Genomic DNA, 19,644 nt, shown 5'->3' with positions numbered 1-19,644 from the left:
GGATTTAGAAATAAAATGAAAATATGCTCTCGGTTCAGCAGCAATATCTGCCTTCATTTAGGAGTGAACTCAGAAAAATGTCAGAATGTGCTCTATCTCCCACTGGTGGGATAATAGTAAAAACACATTCTTTATGAATGTGTTAATGTGGATATTTCTATGAAAGAGGTGGATATTCCAGAAACTGTGGAATCAGATTATACTCCATACACCAGATAAGATCCAATGCATTTTTGTAGAAATGACCTCGACCTTTAGTTTTCAGAAAACCTTCAATATTACACTACAGAGATTCCACTTCCATTCCCCACTGGAGTATGCACTTTTAATCATTAATTTAAGTGAATAAACTACTTTTTCATTTGAAGTTTTGTGTGTGGTCTCCTTTCTTGTTACCAGCCTTCAGCCTGAGTCAAGAACACCATCTTATAATTAATGGAATAACAGAGGAAATAGTTTTAGATGCAAACTCACCCACTTTTGTGACCGACGATGAGACTATTATACAGATAGTATATCTATCTATCTATCTATCTATCTATCTATCTATCTATCTATCTATCTATCTATCTATCTATCTATCTATCTATGTATGAGCCTATTAGACACGGTGGTTTAAAGTACATAGGCCTATTTATTGATCTTAGCCTATTATGGGATGTGCATACTGATAAACATGTACTGAAAGGTACAAACATATTTTCTACACATATTCAGACCTTTTTGAGGGTTAATCTCATGGTTTAACTAAATGCTGGTAAATGCCCCACTAATCTGTTATCTTCAAGTCTCATCTGAAACACCCTTTCTTTCAATCTATCTTCAACAAAACTGTTCTCAAACTAACATCTCTCACATATGCTCTGTCCATAATCTGAACCATTTCCATCTTATCAGCATTTCCACACTTCATACTTCAGACACGACTGCTTCCAGGACTCTGGGCTGCTGAATGTTCACATGACATGCACATGTCTATTATGTATTTCTGGGTCAAATTAAGTGTATATCTGATCTTACAAGTTAGAAAAAGAAAAGTGGGCATTATTTCCCCTTAATAATATCTTCATCTGTCCCTCTGCAGTCATTAATAGATAATGTAAGTGTGTAAATGTACCTTTTCTTGGGGTGTTGAAGCCACCAGCGTGAAATTCTCCTCTGGGCATGTAATCTTGATGGCATAGCTGTGAACACATGACTTTTTTTATTTTATGTATACACTTTATCAAACACATTAACAAGAAATGGATGAGTCTAACTCCATCCACTGCATGATTTCGGAAACTTTATCAAGGTCAGAAACAGGTTGAAATGGAGGTGATTAATGTTTGAATGTGAGACAGGAGGCGTTCAGGGACATCTGTAAAACAGAGAATCACATGACACTTGCAGAAATGTAATGTACATGTATGCCATACTTTATACAGTATTCTGTCCCCTTTTTTCTTGGTGTCATATGATGTTTTTCCACAGGGAACTGAAGCCTCTTAAACCTACAGAGGTCAATGACAAAAAGAGTCATTTTACAGCCTGTGTGACTGTGGTGTTTTAACCCTCTGATGCAGGAATTATGAAAGCCTGGGGCAAGATTTTTTCCTCACATGTTTTTACTCTTCTTAGGGCATAAAAAATGTTTCACTTTTTTTTTTTCTTTTTTTTTTTTTCCACAAATGTGAATTTTTTTTTTTTTTTTTTTAGAAAATTACAGACATATCCACTCCGGTGGACAACATACACCTGAGCACTCAACATAAATCGGTATGAACTTAAGGTAAAAAATTAGGGCTGTCAAAATTAAAGCATTAATGCAGATTAAATCATCATGATTAATCTGATTAAAAATGTAAACACAATTAACCCATCTGCTTCGCAGAATGACTCTGAAAGTTTCTGGCAATGCATTTGGGGCAGTTTGTCCAAGTAGAGCTAACATTACACATGAACAAATGGGCAGTTGATCCGGTAGTGACAGGCAGCAGAACCAACCCATAAAGATGGAAGACACCAAACAGACCTTTGGCCTTCTGGATGGAAATACGAGGACAAAAAAAACCAAGACGGAACAGTCAACCAACATAAAGTATTATACACACTCTGCAGGAAGGAGTTTTCTTTTCACCAAAACACTTGCAGTTTAAAATGCCACATAAACGCGAAGCATGCATTAGTCGGGGATTCTGCTAGCACTTCAGCTGTCGCGTCACCCCACTTACAACAAACACGTTAAGTGCATATATATTTCCTTCTTTCTTGAGTCTGTTTGCTCTTGCAAAATGAAACACGATTAATATGGATTAAAAATGAATGATATTTAATCGTGATTAATCGAAATTAATCACCCTGTGATTAATCTGACTTAAAAATTGTAACTGTTTGACAGCACTAGTAAAAATGAATTAAATTGTGTTTTATGGTAAATATATTAACACTTCTTTCTTTTTTATGCTTTGAAAAACACTTGAGCATATTTCTGAACATTTTAACACTGGAGATTGCTTTGTTGCTATCCCAATTTGTGACCCCTGTCCACGAGTTGTTGGATTTTGATTTTGGGGGAAACATAAAAGTCAGTACCAGCAGATTCCAGTTGCAGTTTATCATGTATGTTGTGTTACGTGAAGAGTGTGAAAACAGCTCCTTCAGTACAGACAGGCTCCATAAAGTTTCACTGACAGATAAGTGTACACATTAAACACAAACTCACACTCCGGTGGTGTTTTCTGTGACTGGTTTAACCCACAGACAAGTCAGAGGATAAACATGATGAGTGGAGAACTGTAGAGAGACAGACACAAAGACAGACTGTTAATGAATATGACCTTGACCTTTGAACCACTGGACGGTTCTGAAGTAACACTGTACTGTCCAAGATAAGCACATTACAGAAATGACTACAAATGCACCACAGCTGTACTTTCAGTTTTACAACAAGCATGTGATATTAAATGAGATGGAACAGATGTCCCCGCTTCCTGTTTCAATTAAAAACAAAACGATTACAATACCCCTCTGGTCAGAGTTGGCCAAGGGATAAAAACTAAAACCACATATTATTATCTCTGTTCCGCTTTTAACTCGTCCTTAAAAGTTATTGCAACACAATTTTCATTCTTCTCCATTACTGTAACATTGCTGACTGTTTCACTTCAGGGATAATTTTATTTACGTTCTCACCTAAAACTGTTAGAAAATACTTCAATCTATTGTTGTTTTATTTCATTTACATCAGGTATTTTAATGTGGAACAAATTCTGTATAACTGTAACATAACGAAACATATAAAACATAGTACATTTTTCCTCTGACTGTATAGAAGAGTTTATTACCACAAATAACCATGTTTTACATCATTTTCACAAATGAGTAAGAGCTGAGATTGTAGATATTCTCTTTTCTCTGAAACTTCAACAACATTAAAATAAAATAAATGAGCACTAAATCACAAAAAAAAAATGTTTTTGTCTGATTTTGTCTAAGTGACATCATCTACATCTTGTTTGGGCTTTACTAACAATTTAAAACCACAAATTATCATACGTTTCATACAACTTTTGAAAAATCAGCCTTCAAAATGTAAAGAAATAAGGACATTTATTGTGATCAGCTTCCACACATTTCTATTATGACACTTTAGATCCTGTCACCAGACTCTAGCCTATGTCATGCTAAGTTTTCAAGATGCTTTTAAACTGTTGTATCAACATTATTTCACAGGACAAACACAGACCACAACCCAAAACCACACACAGGCACAAAACACAGCAGGCATGATTAGTAAAACTCCATGCAAAAACCCAGAGTTAGTTCATCTTCAACAGCAAACTGCTCTTTATCAAACCAAACACCCAGGAGAAGAAGCCACATCTAGTCTAAATCTAATCTAATCTAATCTAATCTAATGATCTGTTTTTGTCTTTTATGCATCATTTACACTGGATTAACACACAAACATGAACAATAAATAACACAAGTCTATCAAATAAGGAAAACATTACGTTCTAAAAAAGCCTAATAATGTCTGAGGTGTAGAACACTATGGGATTCCTACCGTATCTATTTACTTTATCAAACTCACTAAACTTTAGCTCTAAAAGCAGCATCAAACACCACTAAACCCAAAACCACACACAGCAGCCCGGTTTTGATAGACGCTAAAGCTCATTTTGGACAGAAGTAGTTGTCAGGACATGCAGGAAATAAATGTTAACACAGGTTTACAGAAAGCGACAATACACGGGGTAACAGATAAACCTGCATGAAGCCGCATATTCTTTGTGTCTGAAAATACATTTGCATTAACGCAAATAGAAACAGAGTACTGCACTATGGGATATTGTAGAAGTGTGTGATATTAAATGGCACAGTGTGTGTTAAATTAATCTACCACCTGCATCCATGAACACAATTCAGTTGAATTATTATCACTATATGATCAAACAGTAACAATACTTTTCAATACACTATGTGGACAAAAGTATTAGGACACAGTGAATTCAGGTGTTTCAGTACTAAAACAGTCATGATAAATGTCATAATGTAATTTTATATTTCAATAAATGCTTGTGTGTTGATGATAGGGTTGATTCTGTTCACAGTGTCATCTAAAATGCTAACAAGAGTTTATTATTACTTGATTTCTCACAATGTTTAATTTCTTTTAACTGTTTTCAGTGTTCTACCTTTATATTTCTGAAATATCTGCCATGTTCTGACCAGAAATCATTATTTTAAACCACAAATAAATGCCTAGTTTCTTCATCTCTCACTCATGAAAAAACCCCCACAGATTTTACAGCTAAAACAAACACATTTATAATGATAAATATTAACAACTGGAACATTTTTATTATGATTATGGAAGTAGAATGTCTTAGAAGCTATAGGTATGATGTACCCCGATAGTTTTGTCCTTATAGTGTAGTTCTATCTTTATAAAGTAAACTGGAGGATAGCTTTGGAAAAAAGTGAACAAACCACAGTGACAAAGTGGTGAAGAATCAAAATTTCAATATAAATAAGACTTAAATGAGGCAAAATCTGCAATGTTTCCTTCAGAAAGTTGCAAAAGAAAGTGTATTTAAAGTAGCAACTATGACAACAACCTAATTTTTTCAATACCTAGTAATATGTGACTGATGAACATCTGATGTTCAATCTAGAAACAATAAATATCACAAGAACAGGAGTAATTCTAAGGAAAAACCACGTGCTTTGTCAATTCTTTCCAAAGCTACATATGGATAGATCAACATAAAACTCATCCTGTGTTAACATTTATTTGTTTGCGCATCCGAAGTGAACCTGTAAAGAGTGTAAGCACTGAACAGAGAGCAGCTAGCCCACACTGCTGGTGGGTCGGTGCAGGTGAAGCTGGATAAACTAACGTCAAATATACTCACAAGGCTCTGAGAGGGAATAGCACCCTGAGTGAAAGACACAACGTACAAATGTAAACTTCACATGGTGGACGTCCAAGACCAGGACACACAGATCCAGTGGAAGGACAGTGGCTGTTTGTTTACATTCATCATTATGTAGCTGATCGTAGTTATGTTTTCGTGTGTGTGTACCTGTGTGTGCACCAGGGCGTCGTTGAACAGTATGAACCAGTGGTTGGAAAAGCGCCCGGCGTTCTGCACAGTTAGAGATCTGTTGCTGCTTTCGCACATCACACGTCTCTGTGGGAGACGCAGAAACTCCTGGAAAACACAAACATATTTTAACATTAAAAAAAATATCTTAAAAAAAACACTGATTAAATCTCAGAGGGATGAGGTCATTTGAACAAACATTTGGAGTTTAATTTATCACGGTGCTTGGCTTTTACCTTAACTTTGAGCAGGAATCTCCCTGCTCTTTCACCAATATTTCACAACGCTGATGATCTGGAGCCTCATATTTTCCTTCTAAGAGCTAACATTAAACAGAGACATTCTCACTATTAACATAATTACTTGTGGTGAAACAAAGCTGTGAAATAAATGTCGTAAACACAGTTGCTCAAGAGACTGAAGATTTTACTCTGAAGTGATGAACTCCAACTGCCAAGGAATTTCTCACCTTAAAACAATAAATGGAAAGTTCAAAGTGGTTCTACGTAGTAAAGTCATGTACCAGAACACACTTAAAACTACCAAAACTACCAACGGATCAAAGCTATGTGTCCACAGACTGTATCACACACTGAATAAAGTATAAATCTCACTATTTGCACACATCTGTATTATGGTATCAAGTTTTCTTCTTCAAACTAAAACTCATAGACGCTTATTTTGACAGTAACACTGTGATAATCTACATGTGCTGCATCAGCTGATAGTTTACATTATAGCGCTGTTAGCTTAGCTCTGTTTTTGGACAGAAAACAACCATAGTAAAACCACAAATCACCTCTGTTTTCTGTATGGTTTGTGTTGTCGATAGCTGAACAAAAGATCTGTTTGGAATCCAACATACAAGGTCACAATTTAATTTGAACTGTGGATCAACAAACAGCAATTTAGCAAAGATAAAAACATCCCATAATAACTTTATACTTTCATAAACCTCATTATCAAACTCATCCATGTAGAAGAAACACTGGCATTTCAGCATTAAACTCCATTCTTTTCATTTATATATGTGTGCAGTGGAGAAAACAACAACAGTCCTTCTAGCTTTTATCACTTTATTTGGCTCTAAAAGTTGCGTCTTAGTGGTTCCCATCCCATCTGGTCACTTTTTGAGTCTTTGGTCAAACCCTCTCCCCAAACAGACCAGCAGTGTCACTCACTACTCCCTCTAGTGGTCACATAAACCCACCGCCAGTATAATAAAATTCAGTTCATATCTCTACAATCCAGTATATTGGAATCTTAGGCAGACCTTCAGAGCTCTTTATTTTAAACACTGTAATGATCATTTTAGGTCATTCTTTTTTCTTTAAATTACTCACAGTAGTTTTTCCTGAGTGGGTCTTCCAGAAGATGAAGGTAGTCTCAGCATCCTTCTTCTTCCTCAGCAGAGATAAAGACAGGGCCTCGTACTGACTACAGCCCTGATGAAGGGACTGATACTCAACAGTCAGCTAAGATAGATAGATAGAGAGAGAGAGAGAGACAGACAGACACACACACACACACACACACACATAATACTGTTTACTTTGAAACATAGAAAAGATTTGAAGTCAGTTTGTACAACAGATCATCACAAAACAGAACAGAAAAGGTTCAAGACTGAGGCTGTTTACTTGGTCTTGAGTGTCCTGGTTATAGTCGGCTTTTGGACGTATGCTTTTTTTGCATGTGTGCATGTAAACATTGTACCCTGATTCCAGAACAGATAAGACCTTATCCCCATTTTGAGAAACTAAATACTCTAGCTGGTTTACTACAAAAGCTCCGTGACAGAATTAAAAATGATGGTGATTAAATCCTCTCACTACCAGAGCAACATTGTTTTGTCTTTTGGAAATGAAAGAATTACATATTTTTGGCAGTTTAGATGGAAAAAGAACCTTTGGAGTGTGTATCAAACAGGCTACAGACGCCGGTTTTCCCAACACAAACAGTCTTACGGGTCAAGTCACAGTGGAAAACCCCACAGAAACAGTATTATGTGACCAGACTCTATTACAATGACCCTCAACGACCAGTCATGACCGCATATCTTTATCTACTTCCCCTGTTCTATGTGGTGACAGTGACAGACTGAATTAAAGTTAGCTAACATTGAACTGAAAACATACTGAAAGGCCCACTTAGGGGTCTGTACAAACAGCAGCAGCATTGAATAAATGAAGGACTAGTGTTTATTTTACTCATGTATACATGGATATGAATGAGCACATATCTGTTCCACGTAAACACTGTATTCTGCAAATGATCAAAACTGGGACAAGCCTCACAACCAGGACTCAGCACATGTTTAAGAAATGAGTAAAAAAAAAAATCTTCACAAGATCCAATTAGTAGTCTCTTCTCTAACGTTACTGGATAAACAACAGAAAATCATTGGATGGACATTTTGTTACGCAATTGTGTCTTTATATAAAAATAAATACAACAAAGTACAATCGAAGTGATTCAATCTTGGGTAACACAAAGTGGAAATAATCATCTGCAGTTTGTGCAAAATCCTCTGTTCTTGCAAAAACAATGCAATATTTATTCAATATTTATTCAAACATAAATGTGCTATTTTTATAGACCTTTGTATAGATATGCATACTACTGATATTGTTATTATTGTGTAAGTTTATACTGTATGTCTATTTTTATCTTATTCTAATTTTAGTTCTATTCTCACTTTACTTCTTGTAAAATTTTATATATATTTTCTTATTTTACTTTTTATTTTTTTTACTTTTTCATTCACTCTATTCTTATTTTCTTATGTATTGCGTTTTTATTCGTATTGTTGCACTGACTGGAGTAACATTCCTAATTTCATTGCACACACAATGACAATAAAGTCTACTCTGACATTCTGAAGTGAAAGTGAGAATAAAAGACACAGAATAGAGTAAAAATGGAAATAAAAAGGAGAAGCAGTGTGAAGGTGGAGTGTTTGTCCCTCACCACGTCATAACATGATGCCAGTTTGAGTAGGACTCGGCTGTACTGGTGGAGCTGCTGCAAAGGCCAGTACAACAACGAAACCAGGTCGAGGTCCCCGCTGGTGGACTGGTCTGATGGACACAGCTGAGATGGCCAGGCCTGCTGAGATCCTAAACACTCACTGGACGGACACACAATAAGACAAGACAAACAGAAGGACGAGACTTAATGATTGTCATATTCATATGTTGGGTTACGCTGCTTTGTAGCTTTTTCCTGGGGTAAAAATAAAAAACTGAATATTAAAGGAGTGATATTTTGCTTTTTTTGATGGAATTATGCATTTTAAAACATTCCCCTGTGGTCTACATAAACTGTAAATGCTCTGCTTGGGTCTGAATTCTTCATTAATTCAACTCCACAGGTCCATCTTCAACTCTATTTTTGAGTAATGACACCAGAAAGGTCATTTTGAGCACTGACCCTTTAAATGCACATGAGCCACTTCAGGCCCCTCCCCCTCCAGGTTGTTGGCTGTGCTGCTCTGTCCCGTTCAACCAACAACTGAACATTTTAGGTAATTGACTCGAAGTTTGGACATATTTTCAGTTTTTACTACAACCGCTGCTGCTGATAAACAATTATGTCGTACTCGGAGAAATGTTCGTCAGAAGTCTTGACCTTATATGTGCAAATGTTGTGACGTAACTAGTTATAGACGTAACAAATTAAGCAGGAATTAAAACAGATTATAGAAATCCACTCGATTTTTGCCAAAATGAATATAAAGATAGCTTTGCAGCACCTGGAGGGTTCAAATTAAAACTTTGTGAACTATTAGGGTCCAAATACACAAATAAATGAACCTAAGACTAATAAAAGTGGGTTTAGATAAATATGACTCCTTAGAACATAAATGCAGTCCTAAAATGCAGGAATTACACAAAAAAATTAGAAAAAGTGAAAATAAATGTGAGCTTACAGTGAGAGTTTATGAAGCGACTGGAATCCACCCATTACCTGGAAGTCTCCTACAGAAGAACAATACCTAAAGAGAGAAACGGAGACGCATCAACACATTTTTACTGAGTTTAATCTCAATTCACTTATTCGGTGTTGGTTGTCGTGTTTAGAGAGATGAAAATGTAAACCGTACTCTTTAAAAACATCCAGGAAATGTTCGGTGTGCATCAGCAGTGGAAGCAAAGTGACGTCACATCCCTGCACGTCGTGTAGGAAATAGCTGAGCGATGTGGAGTGGCGACCAATCAGGACGCTGAGGCGGGCAAATTTCTCACACAGATCGAAGAAAAGATGAGTGCATGGCTCACCCAAGGATGAATACGAACTCTCTGTGGGGACACACGTACAGTCACGGAAAAAAATTAAAAAATACTAACTCCTGTGTGTATCATGTGACTAAAACAGACAGAAAAGAAAACATGGAATGTCTAAAAGCACTGTTTTTGTCAGTACAGTGCCATAGATATTGATGTAAGAACTGAAGTGATTTTGGTTATTATCAAGAAAACATGGAAAATGTCTAGATATCAGCTCTGAAATTAAACTACTATGAGCTATTTTTGTTGTTATCATTATATTTGTCCAAACAAATGTACCTTTACTTGTACCAGGCATTAAAATGAACAAGAAATTGAAGAAAACAAGGGTGGTCTAATGATTTTTTCTGCGACTGTATGCACATATTTGTTTACTCTTCGGTCAAATCTTGCACATATTTCTCTCAGAGTTTTCAGTGATGTTCTGTTACCTCGGTTACGTATGGGAGTGAGAAGGAGCTTCTTAACGCTGCTTAACCAGCAGTAGAACTGTCTCTCTCTGGAGGCCAGTTCATGGATGGCGGAGATGAAACCCATGATGTTCTGGTCTGCAAGAACTGCACAGCTCTGGCCTCCGCTGTACACGCTGCTGATGTAACCCATCTACACACAAATACAAACACACGCACATTAGACTTAACACTGAGGTAGTCTAGTGTTGTGCAGGGATGGGCACTGGTAAGGCTTTACTGTTACCAGTAGTGTCCATTCATCAGTGTCAGTGACTCCTGTTGTGTTTCAGTCGTGGCTGCATGACTTGGTGAAAAAGTCATGTGGTAAATATAATGGAAAACGCATTGATCGGAGTCTAGTTTCTTGGTTCTAAAAGACGATCAACAGATAATGGACCCAATTCAAACAAACTAGTATAACTTGCATCTGTGACACAGTACACATTTTATCTGTGTCAACGAGACAAAACATCAAACACACTGTATCTAATAACTGCAGACTTTAGAGATTAAATGCAACCAGGTCCATAAGTATTTGGACAGTGCCTGTGTACACAACCACAGTGGATCTGAAATGAAACAACCAAGATGTGAGTCAAGTGTGGACTTTCGACTTTAATTCAAGGAGTTTAACAAAATATTGCAAAATTTAACATGTAAGAATTATAACCATTAAAAAAAATAGTGTCACCACCAAATACTTATGCACCTCACTGTAATTACACAAGATTTGAACGAAACTACTATTCAGCTACTACTGATACTGGTTATTGATCAGTTTACAGATGTTATTATTATTGGTAGTTTCTGTATGTTAGGGTCATGATCATTCATTCATTGTCCGATCCGCTTAGTCATCGAGAGGGTCATGGAGGTGCCAGAGCCTTTCCTGGGTACTAACCCTAGCATCTATGATTAATATGTGATTGATATTCTTGTGTAGGAAAATGCAACAGCATAGTTTTGAACTAATCACTATAACAGACTCTGATTTTGTTACAACAGTAATGTGAAACATATCTTAAACAATTAGTTACTGCACCATAAAATAATCTTTCATTCTTAACTTTTAGTATAAAACTGAATACAGGACCTTTTCTTCATTATTTTGACTGTGGTTGTTTTCCTGTAGTGTCTTTAAATCCATAACAACAGATGAAACAATCAGCTTAATAACGGTCACTTTTATTCATTAAGTTGTGTTTGTATTTTGGCTCCAGGCAGCTAGCATAAATAGCATAAACAGGGCAGTAAAACAGTTCATTTCTGTCTATCAGTAATCCAGTATTAAATTATTTAGCCCTCAGTCCTATTTAATACCAGGGTTGAGTACCCATCCCTTCTTTTAACAGACATTACAACCACAACTGTTGTAATCTTCCTTTCTGAAATGATGCCATGTGTTGGACTGTTCCTTCCTTTCTGCCATGACTCCTTCTTTCCAGCAGCACAACTTAAACCATAAAATTATATTCCAGTGGAACAGTAGGAAAAGCGCTCCATTCATCACATTAACAGTCCAATGTGTAAAGGAAAACCACGAATATAATGAAAGTATGTTCTGGCGGTACAAACCTCCATGCAGACGGGCATCAGTGTGGGTCTGACTGTGTAACTCTCCGCCCTGTTGGGTGACCTCTTAGATGACCTTTGACTCTGGTTTGACCTCTCATTCTGCGCTGGTGTCGACTCTTGCTGTTGGCCACAGTACAACAGGACCGGCTGGACACAGTCTCCATCCGCCAGGAGCAGGGAGTGGCTCTGACCCGCCGATACGCCCCAAACACGAAGACCCTCTGAGAGCTGCAGTCACAAAACAAAGACACTTAACGTACAGAACAAGCTCCAAAAGTCACCAAAGTGTTTAATTTATACTATGTGAGTTTAGTCCTTCACTTTATGCAGAGTTTCTGCAGGTATCAGCAAATCTAATTTAATGCATTTTAATGCCACTTTAAACAAATTTAATGCCCCGGTCCACCTGCAGATACAGTTCTATATATAGTTTTACGACAGTTTACCATTGACAGGCTTTAACCAGGTTCTGAATAGTTCCTCCTCCAATCACTTCTGCTGAAACTTGCATTTTCCCATTTTTCTGACATTTGCTAATATTCCCTCTGCTCTTTCACCACAGCATGAGCATGCTCACAGCACGTTGCATTCCAAACATCTGGTGTTGTGACTTTGTGCATTGGCCATAAACAATAGCCAATTAAAGGGTTCCGCCTGTCAATCATCACACTATACTTCTGATCAAAATGATTAAATGTTTATATAATCAAAATAAATGTGAATAATCATCAAGCGTATTAAATTTTTTAATGCCTCTAGACATCTGATTTAATGTTTTTATTGCCATTTAAGGTCTTAATTTTCACAAAATCTATTTCATGACTTTTAATGCTTTTTAATGACCTGCAGAAACCCTGTCATACATTCACACATCATGATATCAGACAAGCCCCAAATGTGATCATGCTTAAGTCCAAGCTGAAAACATTTCTTTTTAGCTCTGCATTTGCCAACTGAAATGGTTTTATCTGCACTTTTTAACCATTTTAATTTCTTAAATATTCTATTTAAAATTCCATATTTTACTGTTTTGAATCTTTATTCTTATCTATATATTTATTACTTGCCTTTTATTTTTGTAAAGCACTTTGAATTACTATGTGTATAGTATGAATTGTTCTGTACAAATAAACTTTTGTCATAGTTTTTTGCCTTAAACATAAAATGTAAAATTATAAATTTTTTGGCATTACTAGGCAACACCCCCCCCCCCACACACACACACACACAGACAAATACCATTCAGCATATTATCATTCAAGTGATCTGTGTGGAACTATGTTTCAATTTGCAGAAAATCTACACAATGACACAGACTCTCTTTCTTATCCTTTTCTTTGGACTGTTTTTCTAAGTTTGTTTTTTCACTGATTTTAGCACCTGCAGCTTGAACTAGTAAATATGTGAATCATATCAAAAAAAGTGTGAACGAGTGGATGAATAAAAAAAAACCAGACAGAACTGCCTGTTTTGGGTTTTTCTTGTGTGTTTTTTTTTTTTTTTTTACCTTGGCCTGTTTGGGGACAGTGACAGGGCTGTTGACGTGACCGAGCTGACCACACATGTTGCTGCCCCATGAGTACACCTGCAACACATGACTGCTGTTAGCGTGCTTCTGTGTGTTGTGATACTTGTAGAATAGTGAATTTCAGTTCATTAAAAAGACTAAGCCAAAGTCCTAAAACTACGAGGTAGCATAAGCTTTGACCACATTTAACGTAAAGATAAATATTAGGGTATTACTTGTACAGTATAAGTGTTATTGTGGCAGATTTGATTTAAAGGCTAGGGATTGTATTATGATAATTGTAATTCTCACATGTGTATAAGGGGAATATGTGTATAAACATTCGGCTGTGTCTGTTACCTGACACTGAGCAGTGACAGCCAGTGAATGGTGGGACCCTGCAGCCACTTTGATCACCTCCTCGCCTGTCAGAGACTTAATACACAGAGGCTGGAGTCTGCACAAAAACACACGCCCAGAGCTAAGTCTAGTCACCCACAGAGGTTAGAATGCATTACATAAATTGATCATCCGCGGAGAGTTTGTGTTTCTGCGCATCCAGACCTGGCGAGCTGATCCCCATGGCCAAGTTGGCCCTCAGACCCCCGGCCCCAGCTCCACACCTCCGTATCCAGAGAAGGCAGCCCGTCTCCTGCCTCCTCCGGCGCTGCAGCCTGGGTCCGACCAGCAGAGGACCGCCTGCAGGCACATGGGCGCCGCCGCCGTGGAGAACCTGGGACAAAAACACATGGTCTCATGATAAAATACCTCTCAAAAATGTTTTCAGGTTTAAATAATCAGGTTTGGAAGCTAAGATGATACTTTCATTCTGACACTCTTTAAACTAGAAAAGGAGAAGTCTGTTAATCCCTGGTTTCTCAAAGGATCATATTGTGTGACTGTTTGGCTTCTGTGGTATTGCACAAACACATTTTATTAGTTTTGCATGACTATAAAATAGAAAATGAAACTTTAAAGGGGTCATATTTTGCTAAACTCACTTTTATTAGTCTTTGGTTCATTTATTTGTGTATTTGGACCCTAATAGTTCATCAAGTTTGAATTTGAACCCTCCAGGTGCTGCAAAGCTATCTTTATATTCATTTTGGCAAAAATCGAGTGGATTTCTATAACCTGTTTTAATTCCTGCTTAATTTGTTACGTCTACAACTAGTTACGTCACAACATTTGCACATATAAGGTCAAGACTTCCGACGAACATTTCTCCGAGTATGACATAATTGTTTATCAGCAGCAGTGGTTGTAGTAAAAACTGAAAATATGTCCAAACTTCAAGCCAATTACCTAAAATGTTCAGTTGTTGGTTGAACGGGACAGAGCAGCACAGCCAACAACCTGTAGGGGGTGGGGCCTGAAGTGGCTCATGAGCATTTGAAGGGCCAGTGCTCAAAATGACCTTTCTGGTGTCATTACTCAAAAATAGGGTTGAAGATGGACCTGTGGAGTTGAATTAATGAAGAATTCAGACCCAAGCAGAACATTTACAGTTCACGTAGACCACAGGGAAATGTTTGAAAATGCATAATTCCATTTTTAAAAAAAAAAGCAAAATATGACTCTTTTAAATGGTTAAATACATCATTAAAGTCTCTGAGTCATAGTATCAGTCCTATTATGTGAGTCAAATTCAATCTGAACTGAAATTGTTTACTCTCTGATAACAGGGGAGTTACTTCTGGAGAAATGACATTGTTTGTTCCACATAACATTAACTTTATCATGTTCATACGCGCAGGTCATATCAGCTGGTTTAAGTAATAACGTCAGATCCTGGACACACCACTAGTGTTCTTTGTAACAAAGTAAGAAAATATTGTATGATATTAGCTGTCATACAAACATGTGTCAGGTGATCTTGTTTGTCACACATGTAACTAGCATTTAAAATGAGTTGACATCACGTAACACAACACAATGAATACATGTCTTTGATAAACATCCATAGACACTGATGTCTATCTCTAACCTCTGGCAAAACCTCCAAATGCAGCTCCTCGCATCTTTACAGACAGTCATTGGTTTTTGTGAGTCTGTGTCTTTTGCTGTATTATCTTATTTCTGTTGTTCAAGGTAGAGGCCTCACCTGAAATCATTACCTCAAACACCTCCAACCCTCTCAAATATGAAATGAAGCTAAACGTCACTGAAAAGCAACACTGAGGTAAATGTGACACTCATGTTCTGAAGATAGAAAGTTTTTATATTTTATTGGCTAAAGTTTAAAGCTTTTCACTGCTTTCACTCATGGAAAGTACTTTATTGGCCGACTGTTTCTGTTAATATATAGGTCTCCTCGCTACATGAAACAACCTCAGAGCTAGCAAGTACATGTTGAAAATGGAAAATTCGGATTTATACTGTGCAATACGTCAGTCCTACTTGAGCAGGGATTTAAACATTTTAATGCCAGGCTTCACTTCAAGTCACATTTACCAACTGACACCACCCAAGAAGCTTATGACTGGTTTAAAGAAATACAAAGGAGATTTTTTTTCAAGCATGCTGACGTATGTTAATGGATTCAGCCAAACCTTTCTCAAGCACTAAAACAAATCGTAAAGATGCATCTGAAAGGTTAACTGCGCAGTCAGTTTCTACTTCCAACCATCTATTTCCCCTTTTCCAATACTGATGCCGGCTCAACTCAGTACTGTGTGAGACTTAGGACCACCAGAGACCACCAGATAATGTTTCTAGTCTCACCTTGTGTTGCGGTTCCAAGCAGGCCAAAAAATACTAAAGACAGATTGGTCAATCCACAGTCACTGCTGCATCAGAATCTATTAGTGTCATCTTGTTGTAATGCAGGATATTATAACAAACTACTGGGAAATCTCTACTATGCAGGAGAAAACTTTAACAGTAGTAGTAATAGCAGGTAGTTTAGTAATAGCAGGCTCTAGACTGATAAAGTGACCACAGATTTTAAGTGTAAACAACTACATTCTTGCTTGACAAAATCTGAATATATTTTATTTTGGAAATTGCATTTTACAGTTTTAACTTCAAGGTGTTTGCTCTTTATCCAAATAAAAATTCCAGACTTTTTCAAAACTGCTATTTTTTTCCCCAGACCTTGACTTTGTGTACTTTTATACTTGCATGCCTACTTTTTTGGTTGAGATTGTACCTGTTGTGTGTAGTGTACAGTGTATAGTATTTGCTCTTATGTTATACTTCTCTTTACTCATGTTTGCTGTGGTATTATATTGTTACTGAATGTGTGTCATGCTGCTGCTACACTGTAATTTCCCAGTTTGGGATGAATAAAGTACATCTATCTATTTATCTATCTAGTACAAAAGTTAATTTTAATAAATGTATGAATGAATGAATGCATAATTGGCAGTAAATTATGCTTTACTGACAGAAACGTTTTCGAAACAAACGAAAATCACAAAAGCGCATGGATATCACACAAACAAGTTTCACTGGAATCAATTATCGACCTCTTAGTGAAATTATATAAATTTTTTTATATGCTTTTCCTCATGTATTTCTTATCTTACAAGATTATGTGCCTTTGAGCATACTCTAAAAGTTGACTATGGGGGAAACTTTTTTCCATACTTCATTAAGACTTTCACACAAAATTCCACACTTTTCAAGGTCTGGAAAACAGCATTTCAAAATTCCATACTTTTTAAGACTTTCAAGATTTGCACCAGCACCCTGTAACTTTCATCCTGCCCTATTGTTATGTCTCGTACCTCCAGTTGTACTGAATACAACATCACAATACTTTACGGAACCATACATGCAGTCAAATTGTTACATGCTGCTTGCCAAACCAAGCCAAGCCATTCCAAACTGAGGCAAGTCCAGCTAGGACCACTAGTGGAAAAGCAGCACAAACCTACCATGGGTGGGTGTTCCAGGGAGGGAGCGCCTCCTGTTTGAGGTTGTTTTCTCCCTCTGGCTGATATCTGTGAGACTGGAGCTCTTCTGGCCCTGCAGTGCCTCCCCCTCCGCCTTCAGACGAAGCCGAATGTCCTCCAAACACCCTGGGGAAGAGGAGTAACTCCCAGAAACGCCACCACTAATGCAGAGGAGGAAGTCAATCAAAGGTCAGGTAGTAAACACACTGAGCAGGTGTATGTGGATTAATAATCTCACATATGTTCGACCAAACAAAATCCTCTAAATTCGCTCTTTCTTACTTGTTAGTTTTACTCTTAGTCGGTGAGTCTTCTTTGTAACTGGAAGCGAATAAATCTGAAGAAGGTGCTGAAGATGCGCAGCTGTCATCTAGAGAGACAGATGAGGGGAGAAAAGAAGCAGGATTACAACAGTGAGGAGACAGCTGAAAATGAATTAAATATTATAGGCGCTAAGAACAAAGTGAAAAAATAAACAATGACGCAATGGAAGGAGCGACTGAAGGAGAATGAAAAAACAAACACAAAGCAAGGAACTGCAGATATAAGGAAAGCAAATAAAACTGACAGAGAGGACAGAAAACAGCCATAAAATCCAATAAACAAACGGTCACATTTCATAGTAAAGTCATAAACACATATAAAATGGGTGTAAACACATCACTAACCCGACGTGTGGCTGCTCAGGGAGTCAGTATCTCCTGAAACTGCTGTTTGCCGAGTCTCCAATGAGTGACCGGACAGTTTCTGGAGGAGGTTCTGGAGCTCAGTCTCATTAGTAAGGGCTGAGTTCTTATTGGCTCTCCATCCTGAGAGTATATGGGATCTGGGGCACCCGTCTGTTTGGGTCAGAGGGTCAGCAGGTAGATCCTTCCTGAGGTTTTGGAATTAAGAAATGAGTAAGAAGACAAATACACAAAAAGCAAAAAGAATGAATAACTAACGACTGTAATACTGTACTGTTCAGAGTTCAGTTTCCCATCATCAGAACGTGGATAGGAACCAGCTCCAGAACCAGGGCTGCTACTCGCTGAACTTCCTCCAGCAACACGTTTTCGTCTGGGAATTCTTCTTCTGGGACAGGCCTGGGGTAGAAACAGGAGTCGTATTAAGTAGAGGTCAAACTACAGTGGGTTTTCAAGGTTGATATAATAACAACAGCTTAAACGCTAATAAATTAATCAAACAATAAAAGAGCCTCCATCAAGAAAATCTGGATGGAAATGAACATAGACTGTGGAACTGAACATCTGCTGAGCAAGTCAAAGCAACACAAAAATCAATTACACTTAAAAAAAAAAACAAATTCTTTGAGAAACTATAAGTGTGATACAGTCTCCAAAACAGACTCTACAGACACAAGAGAAACTATAGAAATTTTCTGAATTTTTGCTGAATATTCCAGGATTCAAAAGCTGAAGATAATTTCAGTTACACAATGACTATTTTTAATGTGTTATGTGATTTTTTTTTTAATCATCAGAATCACAATCAGTTTTATTGGCCAAGTACATGAACAGATACAAGGAACTTGGCTTCAGTGTTTTTCTTAGCTCACGATGTACAATTTCAGCATAAACCCAACCACACTTAAACATAGGCCGAATATAAACAAACATTTGACTAGAGACAAGGACAACAATGGGTTGAGAATAGTTAAGATCAATATGAATAAATGGATAGATGTGTACAGAGAATGTGTACTATTAAAATATATGTTTATGTATATACATTTACAGTGGGGATTTATATTATAATGTGTACAGAGTGTAAATTAGAGTTTTATACACTGAGTAGATGTGTACAGGTCTATTAAAAATATATATTTATGTAAATATCATTTACAGTGGATCTGTCTGTCAATATGTACAGAACCATTCTCATCTTGTTCATCATATATTTACCTCCCCGGTGATGACCTCAGATAGCTCCACTCCCAGTGGACAGTAGTGAGCATCGTCTACTACAGACGGTTCTGCTCTATCTGTCACAGAGCTGTGAGGTGACTGGCCTCGCTCCTTCTTCTCAGGGGGATTCTGGGTATTGAAGTTCTGTGGAGGCAAACTGCGAACAAGGGCCAAGCTGTGATAGGCCCCACAAGCCACCTGAAAGAAACACAGTCATTAAGAAGTGAATCATTTTGAGAGTTTTAATGTGACAATGGATATATGGTGGAATCTACCTGAATCACATGTCGGCCTGCCAAGTGCTCCACCTGCATCAGAGATGAAAAATAATAATATAATGATTAAACAAAATGTACACTTTAGTTGTTTTCTGAAAGTCATGATAAGTTTGAGTCACAGGTTTCTGTTTAACTTTATCTCAAAC

At 37.3% G+C, this 19,644-nt stretch overlaps 1 protein-coding gene across 3 annotated transcripts in view; it reads right to left on the bottom strand.

The window, feature by feature from the left end:
* LOC115412337 (alsin-like) overlaps positions 1-19,644 on the bottom strand; it is a 37,804-nt gene that overhangs the window by 13,508 nt on the left and 4,652 nt on the right. For 2 of the 3 annotated variants that reach the window (XM_030124772.1, XM_030124773.1), the window contains exons 6-24: positions 19,496-19,528; positions 19,218-19,418; positions 18,274-18,398; positions 17,982-18,187; positions 17,596-17,683; positions 17,296-17,474; positions 13,979-14,147; positions 13,775-13,871; positions 13,415-13,492; positions 11,908-12,135; positions 10,312-10,483; positions 9,697-9,892; positions 9,523-9,588; positions 8,562-8,721; positions 6,935-7,066; positions 5,571-5,699; positions 5,400-5,423; positions 2,705-2,775; positions 1,118-1,184 (exon numbers count right to left, since the gene is read on the bottom strand). In XM_030124772.1, coding sequence (XP_029980632.1) covers positions 1,118-1,184; positions 2,705-2,775; positions 5,400-5,423; positions 5,571-5,699; positions 6,935-7,066; positions 8,562-8,721; positions 9,523-9,588; positions 9,697-9,892; positions 10,312-10,483; positions 11,908-12,135; positions 13,415-13,492; positions 13,775-13,871; positions 13,979-14,147; positions 17,296-17,474; positions 17,596-17,683; positions 17,982-18,187; positions 18,274-18,398; positions 19,218-19,418; positions 19,496-19,528 — 2,421 coding nt within the window. The remainder of the gene's footprint in view (positions 1-1,117; positions 1,185-2,704; positions 2,776-5,399; positions 5,424-5,570; positions 5,700-6,934; positions 7,067-8,561; positions 8,722-9,522; positions 9,589-9,696; positions 9,893-10,311; positions 10,484-11,907; positions 12,136-13,414; positions 13,493-13,774; positions 13,872-13,978; positions 14,148-17,295; positions 17,475-17,595; positions 17,684-17,981; positions 18,188-18,273; positions 18,399-19,217; positions 19,419-19,495; positions 19,529-19,644) is intronic. The other variant, XM_030124774.1, reaches the window with a different exon arrangement.

This window comes from Sphaeramia orbicularis, chromosome 21, assembly GCF_902148855.1.
Source record: "Sphaeramia orbicularis chromosome 21, fSphaOr1.1, whole genome shotgun sequence".
Classification (NCBI taxonomy): Eukaryota; Metazoa; Chordata; class Actinopteri; order Kurtiformes; family Apogonidae; genus Sphaeramia; species Sphaeramia orbicularis.
This window is presented reverse-complemented; position numbering and strand designations above follow the sequence as displayed.